Genomic DNA, 21,037 nt, shown 5'->3' with positions numbered 1-21,037 from the left:
TTTTTGGGAGGGGAGGAAACAATATTGACCATAGCCCAGAAGACTTCCACCTTGGTGATGAGCCTCCTAGGGCCTTGTTTTGAGAAGACTTTCTTAATGATTCGATACTTAAAACAGTGAGATACCTATGTTGATTTTTCAAACACACTTGCCCAGCATTAATATTTTCCTGTGGGAGAACATTCTAGTCACTCATCACAGAGCTGATTTCAAGTGCCTCACTCGGATTGGCCAGGCTTTAGGGACCTTGGTCCACAACCCAAAGTTCAGTAGATCCTAAACTGCCCTAAGTAGTTCAATCTGATTGAGAAGAGCCCCTCTTAGGATGATGGACATGAAAACATCCAGGAACAAACATGGATTTGAGGATTCTTTACTCCTAAACTCTCGCTATTGAGCTCATCGTAAAAGGAAGTAAAGAATAAAAGCCATCATACGCATTGTTTAGGCCTCAAGATGACTCCTGCATGTGTCTAAGTCTGGCAGCCCAGGGATTTTTTGAACCATTTATTCCACAGTGGTCTCATTTTGCAAATTTGCTAAACAAATTTGCTTATCTTCCTTGATGTCTTTGCCTCCTACCAGTCCTTAAACTTCAGTAAGGCAAGATATTTTTCAGCAGCTTCTCAGTTTAATGTCGAATCAGGCTGACCTCTTAACTTTCAGACTGAATGCCTGGCATTGCTCAAAGATCTCCAAGTAAATACACACCTACCATCGAAAGTAGGAGTCAGCAAACCTTTTCTATAAAAGGCAAGATGGTAGATATTTTCATCTTTGCGATCCATAGGTCTCTGTTGCAACTACTCAACTCTGCCTTATAGGATGAGTCATATCAAAAAATTTAAAAAAATTAAAAAAAAAACGAGCCCATTGCCAATGAGTGGATTCCAATTAATAGCAACTCAATAGGACAGAGTTGAACTGCCTCATAGAGTTTCCAAGGCTGTAATCCTTATGGAGGCATACTGCCACATCTTTCCCCTGCGGAGCAGCTGGTGGGTTTGAACCACCAACTGCCAACCTTTCAGTTAGCAGTGGAGCATTTTCACCACTGTGTCACCACAGCTCCTAAAGCAGTCATAGACAATACATAAATGAATGAGCATGGCTGTGTTTCAATAAAACTTTATTTACAAAAACAGACAGTGGGCCGGATTTGGCTGGATATGGAGGGTTGTGTCTTCTTAAGACAGCTCCTTATGCAAAAACCCAACAAGGTAAACGAGAGAGTGTTATAAAATACTTACTTGATTTGAGAAAACATACACTCCACAGCTCCATTAAAATGTATCCATTTGAGTTCCCTGGGAATGTACTTTAATTTAAAAAAAAAAAAAAAAGGAATTAATTGAAGCATTTTCGGAATACTTTAAAATTGGGTACCTCAGTCTTTGCCAGCATAGAGTTTCTTTATAATTTTGTCTGGTTTTGTTCCAGTGTCTTTCCAGTTGTATCATGACTCCTTTAATAATAAACCCATCCCATTGCTGTTGAGTCAATTCTGACTCATAGTGACCCTACAGGACAGGGTAGGACTGCCCCACAGAGTTTCCAAGGAGCGCCTGGCGGATTCAAACTGCTGACCTTTTGGTTAGCGGCTGTAGCACTTAACCACCACGCCACCAGGGTTTCCTCTTTAATAATAGCATCTTTTTTCTAATTATTGTAATATTTTAAAGAATTATTGCATATGTTAACTGAGCCAGGCTATAAAGTGATTGGATGCTATGTGCTCACCCACTGTTAAATGCAAGGGTCTTGACTGTGATCATCTCTGCCAAGTCCTTTTGTAGCAAGAAAACAGAAAGCTCCAGTTGATAAACGTCACTATGGAGACTCTTTCTCGCTTAGAAGACCCAAACTAAGATATGTAAACAAATGTGAGACCGGATTGGAAGCCTAGAAAAAGAATCCTGTCCTAAGCGTGTCTCCCAGAGTCTTTGATTGGCACAAACTAATTTTCCTTTCACCAGGTAGAAATACTTTAATGTTAATTGACATGAGGTTATTCTTAAATTGAAACAAATATTAACCTGAAGGCACCGAGGAGGTAAAGATGGAGGAAGCAGAATAATAATTATGTTCACAAATTCACTCTAATCTCAAGCAACCTATGATTTTCTCTTTCAAATGGCATGAAAAGAGCAGAGCAAAATTCACGGCTTTGATCTTTTTCTGCTCAACAGAGGAAGTACCGTCAGCATCCTGATGCTTTGAAGTTTACCAGTATTAAAGACACTCCAGAGATGGTCCAGGCCCGAATTAGTTATACCCAAGCCGTGGATGTAAGTGATAATGTATAGACATTACGACTGTAAGAGTGGGCTCTTCTTTCAACACTGCAGTTGAAGGACAGGGCTTCTTGGGCTTGCTCCTTCTGTTGTCCCAAGGATGAAGGAGCTTCTTGTCCTTTGTGGAGGCGCACCTTAGCGGGGGTGCTTCCTCATTAGGATGCAAATGGGGTGTGACTGCACTTAGGATGCCAAGTGCCGCTCCGCCAAACCACAGCCCTGATGTGCTCATTGCTCACCATTTGCGAGCCTGACACATTTGTCTGTGGTCGGTCCTTTTGCGCTGTCCTTTTGTTTTCAAGTCTTGGTTCCAGAACTGGAACTTTGGGTGAAATTCTGGGTAATTGGAATATCGAAGGCATGCTTCCGGCTTCTTGGGAAACCAGGGCTAGAATCGATGCCCTCTGAATCCTCCAAAAACTTTGAAAATGATTTGGGTCTGATTTATCCCCCTCGGATTAACTTTGGAACCCTTTCCCATATCCCCTCTATGATGTGAAACTGAAATGTGGGCCTTCACTCCTCTAGTTCAGGGTTTGCTGGAGACTGAATTGAATGGTGAAGTCCTATTACAATTCACTTTAGGCCATGGATTGGCCCTGTCTGGCTGATTCTGCTGAGAGAGGCCCATGGATCTTTGTACAGGGCAGACACAGCTTTTAAGTTTCTTCCAACCATTCAACTTGCCATGAGGGAAATTTAAAATCCTTGAGCGAGGGAGTATCAAATTCTTTCACTTTCCAGTTTTACAAATTATTCTGGTTGTCCCTTATTCCTTCTGAATTAGCCTGAGTCCTTGTTAGAATGTGTGATGGAGTGATTTAGAAGGTTGTAGATTTAGGAATTTATTATTTCTTAAAATCTGCTTATCAGAATCAAATCAAATTTTGAGAAATGTAGATGATCAGACACAAACTTTTGTCTGAAGAAGGAAAAAAAAAAAGATACCTGTTTCTTCTTTACATTAACTAACTCTAGGGGGCACTGCTGTGATACCCAGAAACTTGGACACTTCTGATAAGATTGGGATGGGACAGCCCTATTTAGAAACTTTCTCTGGTGGCAGGGAAATTTGGCTGATGCCAACTCCATGTGTCACCGCCAACTATTAGGATATCACAAACCTGAATCGAAGTTGTGGGTGAATAGAGCTCTAGACCCACTCAAGGCACGTTTATTAGTGCGTGCATCCTGGAGATGGGGAAAGGGGAACAAGGATTGAAGTCAGTGTGGGGAACACATCACGTGTGGAAGAGCCATCTTCTCTCATGCCTTCTGAATCTTGATGCCTTCTCATGGCTTAATCACAAAATTAATAGATGTTACTAGACCTCATTTTCACATTTGACACCCGTCTCAGCTGTATACTACAAGTATGGCGTTAACTGTGGGGAAAGTTTCAGCCTGTCACATTCTGAGCTGGAAGTGGAAGTCGGCAGGGAAGGAAGTGCCTGTCACCGAGCTAGCTGTGAAACCCGGGCAGAGGCAGGGAGCTCATGGGCACGTCTCCACAGGGTGACGGCCGCTGCTGCACCTTTGTCTCTCTGAGTGTAACTTGGCTGATGGCTGCGTGGGGGAGGCTTCCGTGTTTAACCCCAAAACTCTCTTCAACCACAGAGGTTATACAAGGAGCAAGGAGAAAACATAAAACATCATTACACGCAGACAGCAGACCTCCCTGAAGTCTTGCTGGCCAAGCTGAACGCCATGAATCTCAGTGAGGTGAGGCTGATGGAAGGGACACTGGTTTGAAATATGGGACAGCAGGTCTGGCCCCACAGGTGTGTGATCCCGGGCTCGGCTTAGTGTTCTGCTCCCGTCGTCTTGAAATTCGTACAGTAAAACCTGTGAAAGGCAGAAACCTGTCAGAGAAGGAAAACACAAACATTTCCCACTAATTAAAAAAAAACCAAACCCGTTGCCGTCAATTTCAACTCACAATGACCCCGTAGGATAGAGTAGAACTGCCCCCATAGGGTTTTCAAGGAGCAGCTGGTGGATTTGCACTGCCAATCTTTTGGTTAGCAACCAAGCACTTAACCACTATGCCATCAGGTTCCCTTTCCACTAATAAAAAAATGGTGACTGCACCCGGACAAAGGTTGGAAAGCTTGAGAGACCTGGAAAAATAAGGCAATCCCGTGGAGTTCCAGTTCTCGTAGATTTCACTGTAACTATTTTTTAAACAAGGAGCCCTGCATTTTCATATGCAATGGGCCCTGTAAATTTTGGAGTCCTTAGGTGGTGCAAATGGTTAACAGGCTCGGCTTCTAAATGAAAGATTGGAGGTTCAAGTCTACCCAGAGGCACCTTGGAAGAATGGCCTGGAGATCTACTTCTAAAAAATTAGCCACAGAAATCTCTGTGGAGCACTCTTTTACTCTGACACACACACAGGGTCACCATGAGTTGAAGTCAACTCAGTGGCAACTGGTGTTGTCTGCAAATTGTCTAGCCTATCCTGCAGAAGAGTCAAGTTCAAGTAAAAGAATAAAACTGGGAGAAATGCCTGTGTTAGTACAAAGGGCATCTGTGCCTTGGATCTAAAATATGAGAGTGCCAGAATTCAGCCAAGTATATCCAGTGGCTATGCCAGTGAACTGCTTGGGGGCTTAACTCCTCCCCTCTGTAATCTCTCTCAACTCCTCCCTCTTTGATAAAGACATTTGACTTTTCTTTGTCTTACGTAAACCAAAAAACCCATTGCTGTGGAGTCGATTCCGACTCACAGCGACCCTATAGGACAGAGTAGAACTGCCCCATGTGGTTTCCAGAGAGTGCCTGGTGGATTTGAACTGCCGACCTTTTGGTTAGCAGCTGTGGCTCTTAACCACTATGCCATCAGGGTTTCCATCTTACATAAAGAGCTATGCAAATTCAACCACGTGCCTCCTTCCTCCAATCAAATTGCTGCTCAGAAAAATCTGGATTTGACTCCAATGACCTTGCTTTCAACCACTCTATGGCTGTACCCATGAGGGTGGGCATGAAGCAGGATCCAACCCTTTGGTGGTTTTTGCTAAGCCTCAGTGACCTCTCATGCCAACAGTGGGGAAAAAAGTCTCACAACAAACCTCATTTTGGTAGAACAGAATTTAGGAAACCAGTGGATCACAAGAAAGTCTTTGTACACATCTTCCCAACAGACACGTTATAAGGAATCCTGGAGCAAACTTCGAGACGGCGGGTATAAACTGAGGTTGGACGCCATTCCATTCCAGGCAGCAAAGGCTTCTGCTGAAATCATAAGTGATGTGAGCACCAGAAATGTTTACCACTAACCAATTCTTACTCCTTTTGCCCCTAACCCAGATCTGCCTTCTTTTGCCTGTAGACAATATCCTGTCTTCTCTGAGCTGGTGAGGAAGAATATATCTTATAACAAAAAATCCCCTGGTCTGGGGTACAAAGCCAAACGCTGAACTGTAAACATGGGCCCCGGGGCAGATGAACACACCTGCCACCAAGCGTTTTCACAAAGCCAGTCAATGTAGAGAGACTGCTAACAACGCACCCACCTTTTCCAGCCCGGCCGCCCAAGTGCTAACCATCCTACCATTTCATAGCTGAGCCCTTTAGTCATTGGGAGACTTGCATATGAAAGAATAGACCTTTTGACAACTTCCACGCATTTTCTTTTAACTCACACAGTTACTGTCAAAAGAACAAAACATTTTTGCCCAATACCCACCTCTTCCATTTCGTGTCCCTTGTCCCTGAGCTGTTACTCTCTCCCGCTCTCTTTCCCTTTAGTATAAATACAAAGAGGCATTTGAGAAAATGAAAGGACAGATGCTTGGCTCCCGGAGCTTGGAAGATGATATCAGCCTTGCACACTCCGTGTATGCGACCTCACTACAGAGTGATGTAAGTCGGGGACAATGAACAGGGAGCTATATGCCTGCACAGAGCGGTGCTCAAGGCACAGCTGGCTCATATCCTCTGCCCTTCTGGATGTGGGTATTGGCTCTGTCACTAATTAGCTGTGTGGCATTGTTAATCACTTAACCCCTCTGGGCGGCAGCTTCTTTCTCTGTAAAGTGAGGGGTTGGACTGCATGAACCATTAGGCAGATTAGGCATTCTATGACTTTGACCGATGGCCACAAATGGTGGCCTGTGGACTGGATCTGACCTGCAGATATATTTTGTTGGGTCTGAAGAGTGATGGGGGGTGGAGGATTGAATTAACTGCAAATCTTTAAAAATGGAAAAGTTTACATAAAAGTTTTAGACTCCTGGCCAGAAGCTGGGTCTGGATTCCCCAAGGCTACGGTTGGTTCAAGTTGATTGTTGATGGCTACATTTAGAAGGGACATGCTCCCCTGGTTATACAGCCTCCTGATTCTTGCTTCACTTCTCTCTGTTACCTTCCTGTCCCCTGCAGGCATCTGAGTCTGCAACCTTTGATTGCAGCCCTCTAGTTGCTGGTATCCATGTGTGGGTGCTGTCTCCTTGCACATATGACTTGGCTAATGGAAAGGATGAGATCTAATGTGTGTCCAGCATGTTACAGAGGACTAGACATTTTTCCATGCCATGTCTCATTTAACAGTCAAACTATGTCTAGGAACTTGATCTTGCTGTTTATGCTGGGTTACTGATAAAGACTCTGAGACTCTGAATAGCTTGTTCCCTTGCCCAAGGTCAGCTAGAAAGGGGTAGAGCCAGCACATGGATCCAGCTCTACATCTCATGTTCTTTCCACAGCACCACATGTTCTCTGCCTTGGTTTCCCCATTTCTAACATTATTTCCCTTTCTGTCCTAAGAGTATGGGGTTGGACATGAATTGCTCTTGGCACTGTGATAGGTATAAGGGGGTGTTACCAAGGATGGGGAAACCCTGGTGGCGTAGTGGTTAAATGCTATGGCTGCTAACCAAGAGGTCAGTAGTTCAAATCTGCCAGGCACTCCTTGGAAACTCTATGGGGAGTTCTACTCTGTTCTATAGGGTCGCTATGAGTGGGAATTGACTCGACTGCAGTGGGTTTTGTTTTTGGTTTACTGAGGATGGGGAAGTATGGAACAGTGGCTGGAAATTTTGAAAGGCAATGAGATGGATGGAGGAGGCAAAGGAGGAAGAAGCAGCAGTGGTTTTGCAGTTTATTCCCAAGAAAGCCCTGAGTGAGCTTCATAGGCCTTAACATAGCCTCTCAAAGGACTGGGGGTGGAGCTGGGGGCCTGGAAATGGCCTCCCCCTTCTTCCCTCGGGGTACATTGGGGGAATACTCATTTCTCAGGCCTAGCTCTCCGAGCATCCCCCTACTTCCTCTGGCTCCTAGATTTAGCCCAAAGCCATTTGATGCTTTGAGTGAGCTCTTCCTAAGCTAGTGTGAGAGGAGAACCCCTAGTGTGTAAAATCTGAATTCAGGTTGGTGGTAGGGAGGAATATGGTGGGCAGGCCATAGGTTAACCAGCATCTTCTTGCATCTGGAAAATGAGAGGATTTAAAGACTTGAGCAAGGGAATCACTGACATTATGTCTTTCCTTTGAAAATCTGTATTTTCCCCAACTGCAGAAACCATGGGCCTTCTTCACCCAAACCGGTGGCCTCCAGCTGCTGGGGAAGGTGAATGTCAGGGCCTGGAGTCGAGCCCTGGTTAATGTGCCAGTTCCTACAAGAAAGGAATGCCGGCCCTTCTAGGAGCGTTTCCTGGGCTTGCCTGGGGCAATTTCATATAGTTGCCCTCCCTGATGGTCCGGAAGCAAATAGTGGCTTTGAAATAGCCACTGTTGATTTGTCTGCCCCTCTAGGTGAATTACAAGAAAGGCTTTGAACACTCAAAGGCCCAGTTCCATCTGCCATTGGACATGGTAACCCTGGTGCATGCCAAGAAGGCTCAGACCCTGGCCAGTGACCAGGACTACAGACATCCACTCCCCCAGTACACTTCCTTGGCGGAAGACCTGAGGCTGAGCTGTGTCAAGAAAGCTCACAAATTGCAGAGTGAGGTAAGGAGACCTGACTTCTCTTTTGGGTCCAGTTTCTGCTCAAGTTTGACCACGATGCAGTGGCCTGCAAGCTCCTGTGGGCTCAGCGGGGGTGCCAGGAACCCTCCAGAACTGGGGTCTTCTTTTGAAACACTGCCCTGGTGTTCTGCCTGGACCTCAACTGCAGTGACACAAACCTAACAACAGCAACAATTGTTTATTGAGTATTTTTGTAAGGTATAAGCATTGTGTTTTAATGCACTATCCCATTTAATCTTCATAATAACCATATGTAGATAATCTTTATTCCTATTTTACCGATAAATTACAGTGGGGGTCAAAGTTACCTAGCTTGCCCTGGATCACCCAGCTATAAATGAGAAATGAGGATGCTGGGATTTGAACTTAGATGGTGACTTGCGACGGTCCTTGGGTGTCACAATGGTTAAGCATTTGACAGCTAACCAAAAGGTTGGTGATTTGAACGCACCCAGAGATGCCTCAGAAGAAACGTCTGGCAATCTGCTTCTGAAAAGGCACACCGTGAAAACCTTATGGAGCAGTTCTACTCTGACACACGTGTGGTTGCCATGAGCTGGAATCTATTCCGACTCAGCAGCAACTGGGTTTTGTTTGTTTTGGGTGCCTTTACAAAGACGCCCTCAAGGCTCATGGCTTTGCATGTTCAGGATTTAGCAGTGGGAGTACTTCTGCCCTCCTTCTTCTGAGGATTGCTACGACCTGTTGGGAGAGGTTGCTCAGGGCCCCTTTCGAACTGTCCCACTTCGGGGAGAAGAGAACGTAGGGAGGAGGGCAGGAAGATCAGGGCCCCATAATCCTTCCTGGGTCCTCCAGCAGTCTGCAGCCTCCACACCCCTCTGATGTGACTTCTAGCTCATCGTGCCTGTTTTCTGAAGCAGGCAGGCCCAGAGGGCCGGGGAGCACTGTAGAACCCCCTCTCTCCAAGGGACAATCAGGATGTCTCTTCCCAACAGGCAGCAGGTCTTGGTGATGCTCCCTTTACTTCCCCAGGATGCTGGGCCTCCGTAGCGTGAGACTTGCTAGTAAATGGGCCTGAGTCAGAAAACAAAATACCGCACACAGCCTGCTTGCTGATTTGGCCGTGCCTGTGAGCCGAGCGTTGCTCAGATCTGGGTATCTGTCGTCTGTTAGGATTTGTCGCCTGTGTACAGCGTTTACTGAATGACACAGACTGTCAGGAACCTGTGAGCAATTGTAGGAACTCCCTGCGAGGGAGCTGCCATGCTCCTCTCAGGGCCCGTTTGTCACCTGAGCTGAGCCCTCGCTCACCCTGACTTTCGCTGCAATAGCGATTGGGAGGCAGCTCGCCCGGGGGGGCACCTCGGCAGCTAGAGGGGAGGACGCTCCACGGCAGAATGAATTTGGGGACCCTTTAAACTGTCAGCCTGAATCACTCAGGTGCACACACTCACCCCCACCCACGCAGACCCAGACAGGCTTTTGCCAGATTATTCCGGATCCATTTATTTGCTCTTTCTTAACCCATGATTAATTAAAACCACCCTCTGCTGCTGGGTTTTGTTTTAGAAGACCTATTAAATCGTTTGCACATGTCCCAAGACAACTGACTTTCTGAACACCACTCCAGCGTTGACTTTTTGATAGCCCGCTTTAAAATAAAAATCCGTGTAGCGTCCCTATCACAGCTACTTGGAAACAAGTGACAGCAGAATTATTTTCTTCTGACCTACATTTTTTTTTTCCCTAACGAGCATTTATTAAGAAGCAATGTATGGGTTCCAAAAAAAAAACTCATTGCCATCGAGTCGATTTCAACTCATAGTGACCCCATAGGACAGAGTAGAATTGCCCCATGGGGTTTCCAAGGAGCGCCTGGTGGATTCGAACTGCCAGTTTTTTGGTTAGCAGCTAAAGCTCTTAACCACTACACCACCAGGGTTTCCAAATTTATGGGTTAGCTGAGTGCAATGTATCTGGAGGCTGCTTTGGCCTTGAGTTCCAATGATGACACGCTCCTGGCTATGATATTTCAGGAGTCCCTTGCTTCTTGTTCTTCTTCGTGCTTCCTTGTTCTAAGAGTTGGGCTTTTCTGATTTTTTGCATTGTTCCTTACAGAATTTGTATCGCTCAGACCTGAACTTCATGCGGGGCGTCTCCTGTGTCATTCCAGGAACGCTGGAGATAGAAGGGAAGAAGAAAGCGTCTGAGCTCATCAGTGAGGTAACCGGAGGCCCTGGGGTGGGTGCTGGGTGTCAAGTGTATTTCCCAAGAAGAGGTATGGTAGTCAGTTTTGTTTGATCTGGACAAAGTGAGTCAGATGTTACACTATTAGTACCTGTGACTACTGCTTAACTTCTTGACTGGCCTTTTAGTGGTTTTCCTATTCCAGCCTGGGTGACACCTAAGTCGGCTTTGCAGCTATAGAATCGATTACTCATTAACACGTAAGAATCATTCACTGGGCCTGGAGTCCCTGGGTGGCACAAACAGTTAAGCACTTGACTACTAGCCGAAAGGTTAGCGATTTGAACCCACTCAGGGGGGCCTCAGAAGATAGGCCTGGCAATCTGCTACCAAAAGGTCACGGCCGTGAAAACCCTATGGAGCAGTTCCCTGCACACGTGGGGTCACCATGAGTCAGAATCAACTCAACAGCAGCTAACAACAACCTAAGAGGTGCTTCTCTAGTGTCCTTTCGAAGAATAGCCCAGTGGGACAATGAAAAGGCAGGCTTTGGAGACTGAAAGATGGAGTTCAAAATCCTAGGCTAGCACTCATGTGCTGTGTGACCGTAAGCCAGTGACTTGCCGTCTCTGAGCCTCAGCTTCTTAGCCAGTCAAATGGGGGTAAAAATAGTGCCCTCGTTTGTTTTTATAAGGATTAGCAATAATATAAAAAAAAAACTTTTTTTTTTTTTATGAGCTGTGCTTCTCTGGCAGCTGTATATGAAATTGGTGTTGGTGATAATTTCATAGTTAAAAAGAACAGAGGTCTAGAATTCCAAGCTCAGGATTTCCTTCAGGTTTAAAGAGAGCCATTCTTTGAACTCCTGGGGGATCTTGCTCACCCCCAAGAGGACAACATGACTTCCATTCATGGTCAAGGCAAGGACAGGAGGGCCTAATGGAAGTCAAAAGCCATTCGGTGGCCAGTCTGAGTGAGTTAGACTGGCTATGGTTTGCTTAAGGGGCCCTGGTGGCCCCATGGTTAAGTGAGCAGCTGCTAACTGCAAGGTCTGTGGTTCAAATCTGCCAGCGGCTCCAAGGGAGAAAAGATTTGGTGATCTGCTCTCATAAAGATTACAGCCTAGGGAACCCTATAAGGAAGTTCCACTCTGGTTCTTTTTTTATGAGTCGGAATTGACTCAGCGACACACAACAGCAAGACTGGTTTGCTTAGGGATTAAGTGCTCTGAGAAAGCGGACTTAGCTTTATTGTAGGAGGTTAAGTTTAGCTTTCTACTTTGCTTTTCCAAACCAATCTCTAAAGTGAGCACTTTCCAAACCTTGTGGTGCATGAAAACCCCCTTGGAGCTTTCAGAAATGCTGCTGCCTGGGCCCCCCTGGTGATTTACCTAGTCGGGGCCCCCATTTCCTGGGGTGGGCGGGTGTGTGTATTTCTAAAGCAGCACAGTCGTTTCTGCTGCCCTGCAATGGCTGAGGAGCTCCGGATTGCCGGTGAGCAAAGGTTGGGAGCAAACCTCGAGTTTAAATAGTCATGTTCATGGAAACCCTGGTGGTGTAGTGGTTAGGTGCTACGGCTGCTAACCAGAGGGTCGGCAGTTCAAATCCGCCAGGCGCTCCTTGGAAACTCTATGGGGCAGTTCTACTCTGTCCTATAGGGTGCTATGAGTCAGAACCGACTTGACGGCACTGGATTTGGTTTGGTTTTGGTTCACGGTCATGGTGAAGGGCTAGATCGAATCTTGATTCGGTCTGTCCTATCTTCCTCTCTTCTTCTTCCCATTGAGCTCTGAGGTCACAAGAGCAGGCTTCTGGAGTGGCAGACTAGCAGCCTCTGTACAATGAGGTTTTGTTACTCATATTAACAGAAGGTATTTAAAGAGCTTCTCATTCCCTTCTCATGTGTGAATGCAGAGTAAATACCGTCAGCAGCCCCAGTCATTCAAGTACACAGCTGTGACCGACTCGCCCAGCCTCCTTCACGCGAAATTCAGCAATCAGATTACCAATGAGGTAACGTCTCACTAGCTCTTAAACACTGCTAGATTGTTCAACTAGGTGTGTGTGTTTGTGGGGTGGTGGTGTTGAGAACATAGGGGTTTGTATGGAGGTTTGGAATGAAAAAATGTCATCATGTGGAGCCTAAACATTTTCCAAACGGAGCCCGGCGGTAGAGTGGTTAAGGGTTCGGCTGCAAACCGAAAGGTAAGCGGTTAAAACCCAGTAGCTGCACTTTGGGAGAAAGATGTGGTGATCTGCTTCCGTGAAGATTACAGCTTTGGACACTCTGTGGGGCAGTTCTACTCTGTCACCTGGGGTCGCTAGACGTTGGGATAGACTCTACGGCACACAACAACAAATATTTTCCAGAAGGAAAAAAGGCCCAGTTGGAATCTGGTTTAGTCTGTAGTCTTTCAAGTGTGGTCACTGACCAGCAGGGGGAGCTTGTTAGAAATGCCAGTTCTCAGGCCCCATCCCAGACCTACTGAGTCCAAATGGTCGTTTAACAAGATCCCCACGATTCCTTTGAACATTAAAGTGTGAAAAGTCCTGGTGTGTAGTGCATTTGTTCTACCTATGCAAACATTGGCCAACCAATTCTATACTGTTATTTGGACCCATTGTCACAGGGAGGAGGCTCGGCTGTCTAAGGATAGCTTAAACAGGTAGTGTTTGTCAGGCTTCTTGATTCTCCAACCTCCCTTCCTCTGACTCACCTTTCACCCAGTTCACACTTTAGTATGAAGGAATCTCATTATGGCATTCCAGTCCTCTTGGTTCTACTCCTTCTCGCTGGCTGTCTTACAGGTTTGAAATAGAAGGTGAGGTTGACTAGATAATTCAATTATGAATCATCTTTAGTTTTTATTTAAGATTCTTCTTCTGACTCTAACTTTCAGAAGTCAGTTGTACTAATTGTCATCCCCTCACTTCATGTCTAAAAGTAAGAAATGGCAGCTTGGTATAGAAAATGCAAAGAGATAGAATTCATGATCTTGTGCAGTGACTACCAATTAAATTCAGATTTAACCTTGGCAGAGTGGTTAAGCATTTGGCTGCTAATCAAAAGGTTGACAGTTTGAATCTACCAGCCGCTCCTTGGAAACCCTATGAGGCAGTTCTACTCCGTCCTATAGGGTCGCTAGGAGTCGGAATCGGCTCTAGGGCGACGGGTTTACCTACTGTGCGAGCTGGATGCTATGAGAGCAGCAGTGTTTCTTGTGACGGCCTCTGGCCTTGGGGAAATCACCAAGCACAGATCCATTTCTAATCACTGGGAGAGATGTTTCTGCCCCAGATGAGGCCGCCCAGGACTGCACTGGTATGAGTTCACCAATGGAAAGGACCCGGGTGTTAGTAAAAGATGCACACCAGGGCTTGGGAAACTCCATTCCAACAAGCAGGAGTCCCCGCATGGTGCAAACAGTTAACACACTTGACTGATAATTGAAAGGTTGGAGGTCCAAGTCCACACAGAGGTACCTTGGAAGAAAGGCCTGGCCATCTACTTTTCAAAAAACCAGCCATTGAAGACCCCATGGAGCATAGTTCTATTCTATCAAACATGGGGTTGCTATGAGTTGCAATCAACTAGATGGCAATTGAAAAAAAAAAAAAAATCCTGGCAAGCAGAGCTTCTCCTGAATTCCCCAGGTCCTAGTATTGTCTTTAGGCTGTGTCCTCAAGGGAAAAGTCTACAATTTGAAGAGCCTCCATAGTATTGCTAAATTTATTTTTCTTTCGTCAGCCTATAATTGAGCAAAGAAATCGTAATTCCTTACATATTCCTTTTATATTACTCAACTTGCCTCAGCAAAGACTGTCTTTATTGATCCATCCTTCCATGAATGACCTTTTACAGACTTGATTTCCTCAGTTGCAGACCAGGGATCTCCTGCAGAAATGCATGGCACTTACTTTCTTACTTCTTTTTCCCCAGCGCCTCTATAAAGCAGCTGGAGAAGATGCGAGACACCAGTACACCACGACCCTGGGGCTTCCGGAGTTTGTCCGTGCGAAAACCAACGCGGCCAATCTGAGTGACGTAAGCCTTTCTCGTTGCTGAAGTTCGGGCGTGCTCCAAAGCTGCTTCCATCTATGTCTGAAGCCAACACCACAGTTACCCTTCTGGTGTCCACAGGAACTTTTTTAAACGTGTATCTTAGATGCCCATGTTAAACGCACCTTTGCATAAATGTGTCCAGTGCCATGAGATTTTCTCCACAAAATAGACAGCTTTTGCTTGTCAGAAATCGATTCAGGAACACCTCACTACAAATGAAGGGGGGAGCCTTTGTTCGTCGATTCGTGTAATTTTTTTTTTTTTTTAAGAAGATCTACATGTGTTCCTACTTTAGACGAAATACAAGGAGTCTTGGCGGAATTTCCGTGCTCAAGGCTACAAGCTGACAACACAGGCGCTCCCCTTCCAGGCGGCTCGGGCCTCTGGAGAGATCTCCAGTGATGTGAGTAGAATACTATGACCTTCCATCCTGCCCAATTTCTGTTCACTTCATGTAAAACACTGTCTATAGCCGGTTTTCTTGAATTAAAGCAAATCTATAACCATGGGAGACAGGATGTCACCTGCAGAATATATTAGGTATGAATGAGGTTCTTTGAGGAAAGGAGGGAAAGAAAGGCTCTGCTAATTAGAAGCTGAGGAGTCCCTAGGTGGTGCAAATGGTTAAGCGCTCAACTACTAACCAAAAGGTTGGTAATTCAGACACACTCAGAGGCATCTCAGAGTAAGGCTGGTGATCTCCTTCTCAAAGGTCACAGCCTTGAAAACCCTATGGAGTGCAGTTCTACTTTGCACACCTGGTGTTGCCATACGCCCTAATGGACTCAACGGCAACCAACAATAATTAGAAGCTAAATTCAGACTAAGGTCTCCAGCAGGAAGGAGATTACAATTTATTTCTCAGTGCAATGTCTAGGAAATGATTCCCTTGTAACGGGGAAGTTCCTGTTTGCCAGCTTGCAGAGAAGTTGTAATCCAGCCCATCTCCCTGTCTGCTCTCTGCAGTTCCGTGCACTGGTGTTAGGGTTTGCCAGCTGTGTTCCACCTCTCTGTTGATAATGTCCTTGGCTTTGGGACATGAAGGTGACTTTCCCTCTTTCACAAACAAATCACAGAAAATGTGAACTTTGAATAAATGGATTCTGTCTTTTGAGTTTATGGTAATGTTTTGCCAAATGTGAATGGATAGAGCACAAGTTTGTCTTTTACTCTTTCTGATAAATCCGTCTTGGCCATAAGATACAGAAGGAGAATGGAGTCCTTACTTTGGTTCTGAGGGTCTGATTTTAATTAGACAGGAAGAACAGAACAATGTTCTAATTGTTTATTTCCTGGGGAGGAAGGCACGCTCGCAGGCCAAGCCCAGTGTGGTTTGTCCTATAACTACCTTCTAGTGTAAGAAAGGAGTCCCTGGGTGGTACAAACGGTTAAGCACTCAGCTACTAACTGAAAGGTTGAAAGTTCGAGTCTACCCAGAGGTGTGTCAGAAGAAAGGCCTGGAGATCTACTTCCGAAACAGTAGCCATTGAAAACCCTGTGGAGCACAGTTCTATTCTGGCACACATGGGTCGCCATGAGTCTACATCAACTCAATGGCAACTGTGTAGCTGGTAGTGTAACGAAAGGTGGCATTTCTAGGCTACACAGTGAAAATATACTGATGGACTTTCAGCACGCTGAATGCGGGCCCCTGACTGGCTGGTCCCCCCTCCTAGTTTCTCTACAGACATGACTTTGTGAGGGAGCGGGGACAGCTCATCGGGGTCCGCAGTGTGAGTGACGACCGCCGGCTCCAGCACTGCCAGCGGATGGGCCAGCTGCAGAGCGAGAATCAGTACCGGAGGGAGGCGGCGGGCACCCAAGCCCAGTACCACCTGCCCATGGACATGGTGAACCTGGTCCATGCCAGGAAGGCCCAGGCCCTGGCCAGTGACCATGACTACAGGACACGGTGCCACGCATTCACCGCAGTACCCGAGGACCTGAAGCTGGCCTGGGCCAAGAAAGCCCACGCTCTGCAGAGTGAGGTAGGGATACCTTGTAGGGTACAAGCCCACCCATGACCTTCTTCCTCCTACCAAGCCTGGTGTAAATCTCTGCTCTTTTCCTTAGCTGCTTTGACTCCCCAGACAACTACCTGCTTGGTCATTATTATACAAGTTGGAATCATTCATTCAACCACTCAACAAATATTTTTGGAGCATCTGCTATGTGCCGGGCACTGTCCTAGGCCCTGGGGTTGCAACAGTCAGCAAAACAGTAAAAACTGCCTGTGCTCGGGGAGCTTCCATTCTAGTTCCCCCACCAGAAATAACAACTGTAACTTTTACAGAGCTCTTACTCTGGGCTGAGCCCTTGTGGTATAGTGGCTAAATGCTTGGCAGCTAACGGAAAGGTCGGCGGCTCAAACCCACTATCCGCTCTGTGGGAGGAAGACGTGGCAGCCTGCTTTCATAAAGATTTACAGCCTTGGAAACCCTATAAAGCAGTTCTACTCTGTCCTGTAGGGTTGCTACAAGTCGGAACCAACTCATTGGCAATGAGTTTGCTTTTTTTTTTGTTACTCTGAGCCAGTCACTAGTTTAAATATCTTATGTGGATTATCTCATTTAATATCTAGGTAGTACTAATATTACTCCCGTTTTCACAGATGCAGCACCTCAGGCACCAGTATCCTAAGTAATGTACCAAGGCCACAAAACTGGCAGGGAAATGACTTGCTCAAGACCATACAGGTGGTACAAGGCCAAGGGGCGCGTCTAGCTCCGGTCTCTTGATGCCTGGTTCAGTGCTCTTTGGCTCCCCCAGGTGGCTGGAATATGAATCTAGGTGCTCTGACACTGAAGCCTACTCTTAACCACTACCAGGTGTGGGGTAGCTAGAGTACGCTGCAGATGGCTCTTCTGAGAATCTGAGAAATCGTTTTAACATCAAAACTTTTCTATCAGGGGCAACAAGAGCCCCTCCAGGGGGTGGATTATCCAATAGGCAAGGTAAGCATGGTGCTTACCAGATCATCTGTGGTGAACAATTTCACCTTTTTTTTTTTTTTAGCATATCAAAGATTCTGCTTCTAGGTATAGCTGGCCTCTGTCTCTTTCCCAACCCCATAGCACCTTCCTGCAGAATCAAAGCCTTTATTCAAATATACAGTCCCTGACAGGGGCGGGTTACCCAGTAAGCAAAGTAAACACGGGCTGACTTGTGCTTCCTTACTGATCTGTAGTGACTGATTAATAAGTAAGCACAAGCAAGCCCGTACTTACCTTGGTTACTGGGTAATCCACCCCGGAGCCCCCCTTTGCAGGACAGTGTGAGGGCTGAATGAGATAATGGGTCTAAAGCAAACCATACCCTACAAATGTAGTGATTCTAATGATTCTTAGAAATATGACAAGGACACCTACCTTCCCTTCCCCCAGCTTCCTGGGTATGATGGTTTGCTTCATTCCTGGGCTAGAATTTGGGCTGAACACTGCAGCACCTGCATTTGCCACGGCTGTGCTTTAAAATGGGGGTGCCAGGAAACCCCAACGTGTGGATCTGAAGGTGGCTCCAGACCTCAATGTTTGTGAGGGCCTACTTGGAGGCTGCCATTTGGGGAAGTAGGCCGAGCTGGGCAGCAACTGACTTCTGTTGTCTTAGAAGCCTTCTTGGAAGCCATCTTAGGGTAGCCGATTCTTCTCAGTGCCTCTCCCCTCTCCCCCTCTTTTATTGTGAAGTTTGGGGCTGGAGTGTTGTTTTTAGGGTCTGCGTGAATAGTCAAAGCTGGGCTGGGAGCTGCAATATCAATAGATGATCCGTTTATAAGAGAGGCAGAGGCGCAGTCAGATCTTTGGGGAACCTGCATCTTGCTGTCTGACTTACCTGCGGTCGTACTGTTCAGCTCAACAAAAGGCAAGTTGAAAGAGTGCTCCCCACTTCATCTCTCCTATAAAAGGAGCAAGGCCCGGCTGTGAAGAGGCCCCGTAGGATTATTCTCTGTAACTTAGAGATTTATCCAATTTTCTCTGTTCTTTATCAGAGTGGAAGGCAAAAGCTTTGCCGGTGTAGACTGAAAGATCGCGGTATAAAAAGCCATCTTACTGACATGGGGTTTTGAAACCTGGTCCTGCACCTGAGTGATGTCTCCTTTCCCCAGGTGGATAGCAGAGTGGAATTTGCACAGGGACATTAACCAGCAGACAGTAGATCAGACACGAACCCTCTTTGAGGCCAGCTGTGAGGAGCACTGTGAATCCTGAAATGAAAGAAAACTAAAAAGGCCGAGAGGCCGGTATCTGGAGTGATATTTTGCGCTACAGCAGAGCTTACATCTAAATTAGAGAAATGCCATCAATTTACTTTAGATCCAAACTTGAGATTTCCTTAGAGCGTTTTTCCCCCCACTGTTTAAAATATTTAAGTTCCATCAAGAGAAGAAGAAAAGCATTCACGTGAGTGCCGTCATTATGGGTAATGCTGCGCCGATCAAGGAGCAGTAACAGGAGGTTCCTAATCAGACCCGTGGTCTTAAAGCATCCCTTCTTTTCCTTTTCCCAGGAATGGTGACATCTCAACTGTAGTCCCCATTCTTCTTAAAATGAAGAATCGGGATAGAGCTTAGCCCACTTTTACAATGTAAGCAAATCATAAGGAGTCGCAGTGGGGGGAGGGGTAAACTGAGGCATGGGAAAATTAAAATGGCGTACTCACGATTAGCCAGTTGTATCCACATTTGTTCCAGTGTTTAGAGTCCTGCTATGATTGATCCCCAGCTGCTGCTACCACTCGTCCACACACACCCAGATCCTGTTGCCGTTAAGTGGATTCCAACTCACAGTGACCCTACAGGACAGCATAGAACTGCCCCATATGGTTTCCAAGGCTGTAATCTTTCCCAGAAGCAGACTGCCATATCTTTCTCCCCTGGAGCCACTGGTGGGTTCGAACTGCCAACCTTTTGGTTGGCAGCCAAACACTTTATCCACTGCGTCACCAGGGATCCTTGACACATACACGCATTGAAATTATAGAGCTTCTCTTGCCCCTCAGGTGTTTTCATGAGAACGAAGGATTATAATCTCCTGGTATCATAGAGAGAAACTGAGTCACATTTTGATAAAGCGATTTTCTCCAAGTCACCACAAGTTTGATCTGGAGCTCAAAGCCCCTGTAACCCACTGAGCAGTGTGTAGAAGTTTTCTATTCAGGCAGATAGGCAATCACCTCACTGCCAGAAGGAAGCAAAAGTAATTGATACTAATACCCCGGCTTGAGCACATCTCAGCTCCTTCTTTAAGTGATCATTCACAGCTTCTGCTTTGAGTCCTGCTCATCCACTGGTGGGGGCCTCTGGTATCTTGTGCGTGATCTATTATTTAATTCCTGGTGGAATCCACGGAGCAAACAGTTTGACTTGATGACATGTGGAATGTGCTCAGAATGAAGCTGTTGGGACGCAGCATTATCACAAATGCCTTTACAAATCAGGGGCTTCTTGAAATGCCCTAATACGTTGTCTCAGACATTTTCCTGATAAAAGCCAATGATTTCCTTCCTGCAGTGGCGCTACAAATCAGACCTGATGGGCATGAAGGGTGCAGGCTGGCTGGCGCAGAGCTCCCCGCAGATGGAGAGTGCAAAGAAGGCTGGAGAACTCATCAGCGAGGTACCATCGTCCCACCTCTTTACATGGAACTGACAACAGGAACCAAGCCTTTGTTTCCTTTTGAAGAGGGAGTCCACTCATGGGGTGGGCTCCCAAGAAGGCCCAATGGCCACCTGGACTGCCGTTGTTTTTCCAGGCCATTTGCAAGCAAATCGCAAAGGAGAACAAGATTTCCCTCCAAATTAATTCACCGCTGGGGAACTAAAGGCATATTCCTAACTGGGCAATGAAAAATGAACGATGCCTTACAAGGCTCCCAGTAGATACATGATGTACAATTATGATCTAAGCTGGCCCTTTGCTTCCATGGCGAGGGCAGGAAATTTTCCACCCACCTACTGGATTTACTCACAGAGTCCAACGTCTGGAGATGATATGATTTCACACCACACTACTGGTTGCCATGGAGTCAATCCTCATTCTTAGCGACCCTTGTGTGTGTCAGAGTAGATCTATGCCCATAAGGTTTTCGATGGCTGATTTTTTTCAGAAGTAGATCACCAGGCCTTTCTCCTGAGGTGCCTCTGGGTGCATTTGAACCTCCAACCTTTTGGTTAGCAGCTGACCTCGCTAGCCATTTGCACCACCCAGGGTCTCCTATATGATCTCAGATAATATTCCAAGTTACACAGGGGTAGTTGGATGACCTAAACTCCCTACTTACTGATGGACTTGGAATCTTTGCCCTGGAATCCCTTTGGAGGGTGACACTGCTTTCTTCAGTTTCTTAATAACAGAACTTACTTGGACAGGGCCCAAGCAGGGCCACATGGGTGCTGAATTCTGCTCTCTCCTGTACTCCTTTATTGAGTTGAGCCATGGTATTTTGTAGCCTCTGTCTTCTGTATAATGGTCCTATCACAGAGGTAGCTTGGAACTTTCCCATACCCCTGACTGTACGTGCCCACCAAGAAGAGAGACTTGTTTTCCGATAACGTCACTGGCACGTT

The 21,037-nt window shown here is 46.2% G+C and overlaps 1 protein-coding gene across 1 annotated transcript in view; it reads left to right on the top strand.

Moving 5' to 3' along the window:
• The window catches only part of NRAP (nebulin related anchoring protein), a 77,959-nt gene that overhangs the window by 46,974 nt on the left and 9,948 nt on the right, over nucleotides 1-21,037 (top strand). The window contains exons 25-35 of the mRNA XM_049854667.1: nucleotides 2,190-2,288; nucleotides 3,912-4,016; nucleotides 5,441-5,548; nucleotides 6,048-6,161; nucleotides 8,051-8,248; nucleotides 10,346-10,450; nucleotides 12,328-12,426; nucleotides 14,354-14,458; nucleotides 14,772-14,879; nucleotides 16,153-16,464; nucleotides 19,983-20,087. Of these exons, the coding sequence (XP_049710624.1) occupies nucleotides 2,190-2,288; nucleotides 3,912-4,016; nucleotides 5,441-5,548; nucleotides 6,048-6,161; nucleotides 8,051-8,248; nucleotides 10,346-10,450; nucleotides 12,328-12,426; nucleotides 14,354-14,458; nucleotides 14,772-14,879; nucleotides 16,153-16,464; nucleotides 19,983-20,087 (1,458 nt within the window). The remainder of the gene's footprint in view (nucleotides 1-2,189; nucleotides 2,289-3,911; nucleotides 4,017-5,440; nucleotides 5,549-6,047; nucleotides 6,162-8,050; nucleotides 8,249-10,345; nucleotides 10,451-12,327; nucleotides 12,427-14,353; nucleotides 14,459-14,771; nucleotides 14,880-16,152; nucleotides 16,465-19,982; nucleotides 20,088-21,037) is intronic.

The sequence above is a fragment of the Elephas maximus genome, chromosome 16, assembly GCF_024166365.1.
Source record: "Elephas maximus indicus isolate mEleMax1 chromosome 16, mEleMax1 primary haplotype, whole genome shotgun sequence".
NCBI lineage: Eukaryota > Metazoa > Chordata > Mammalia > Proboscidea > Elephantidae > Elephas > Elephas maximus.
This window is presented reverse-complemented; position numbering and strand designations above follow the sequence as displayed.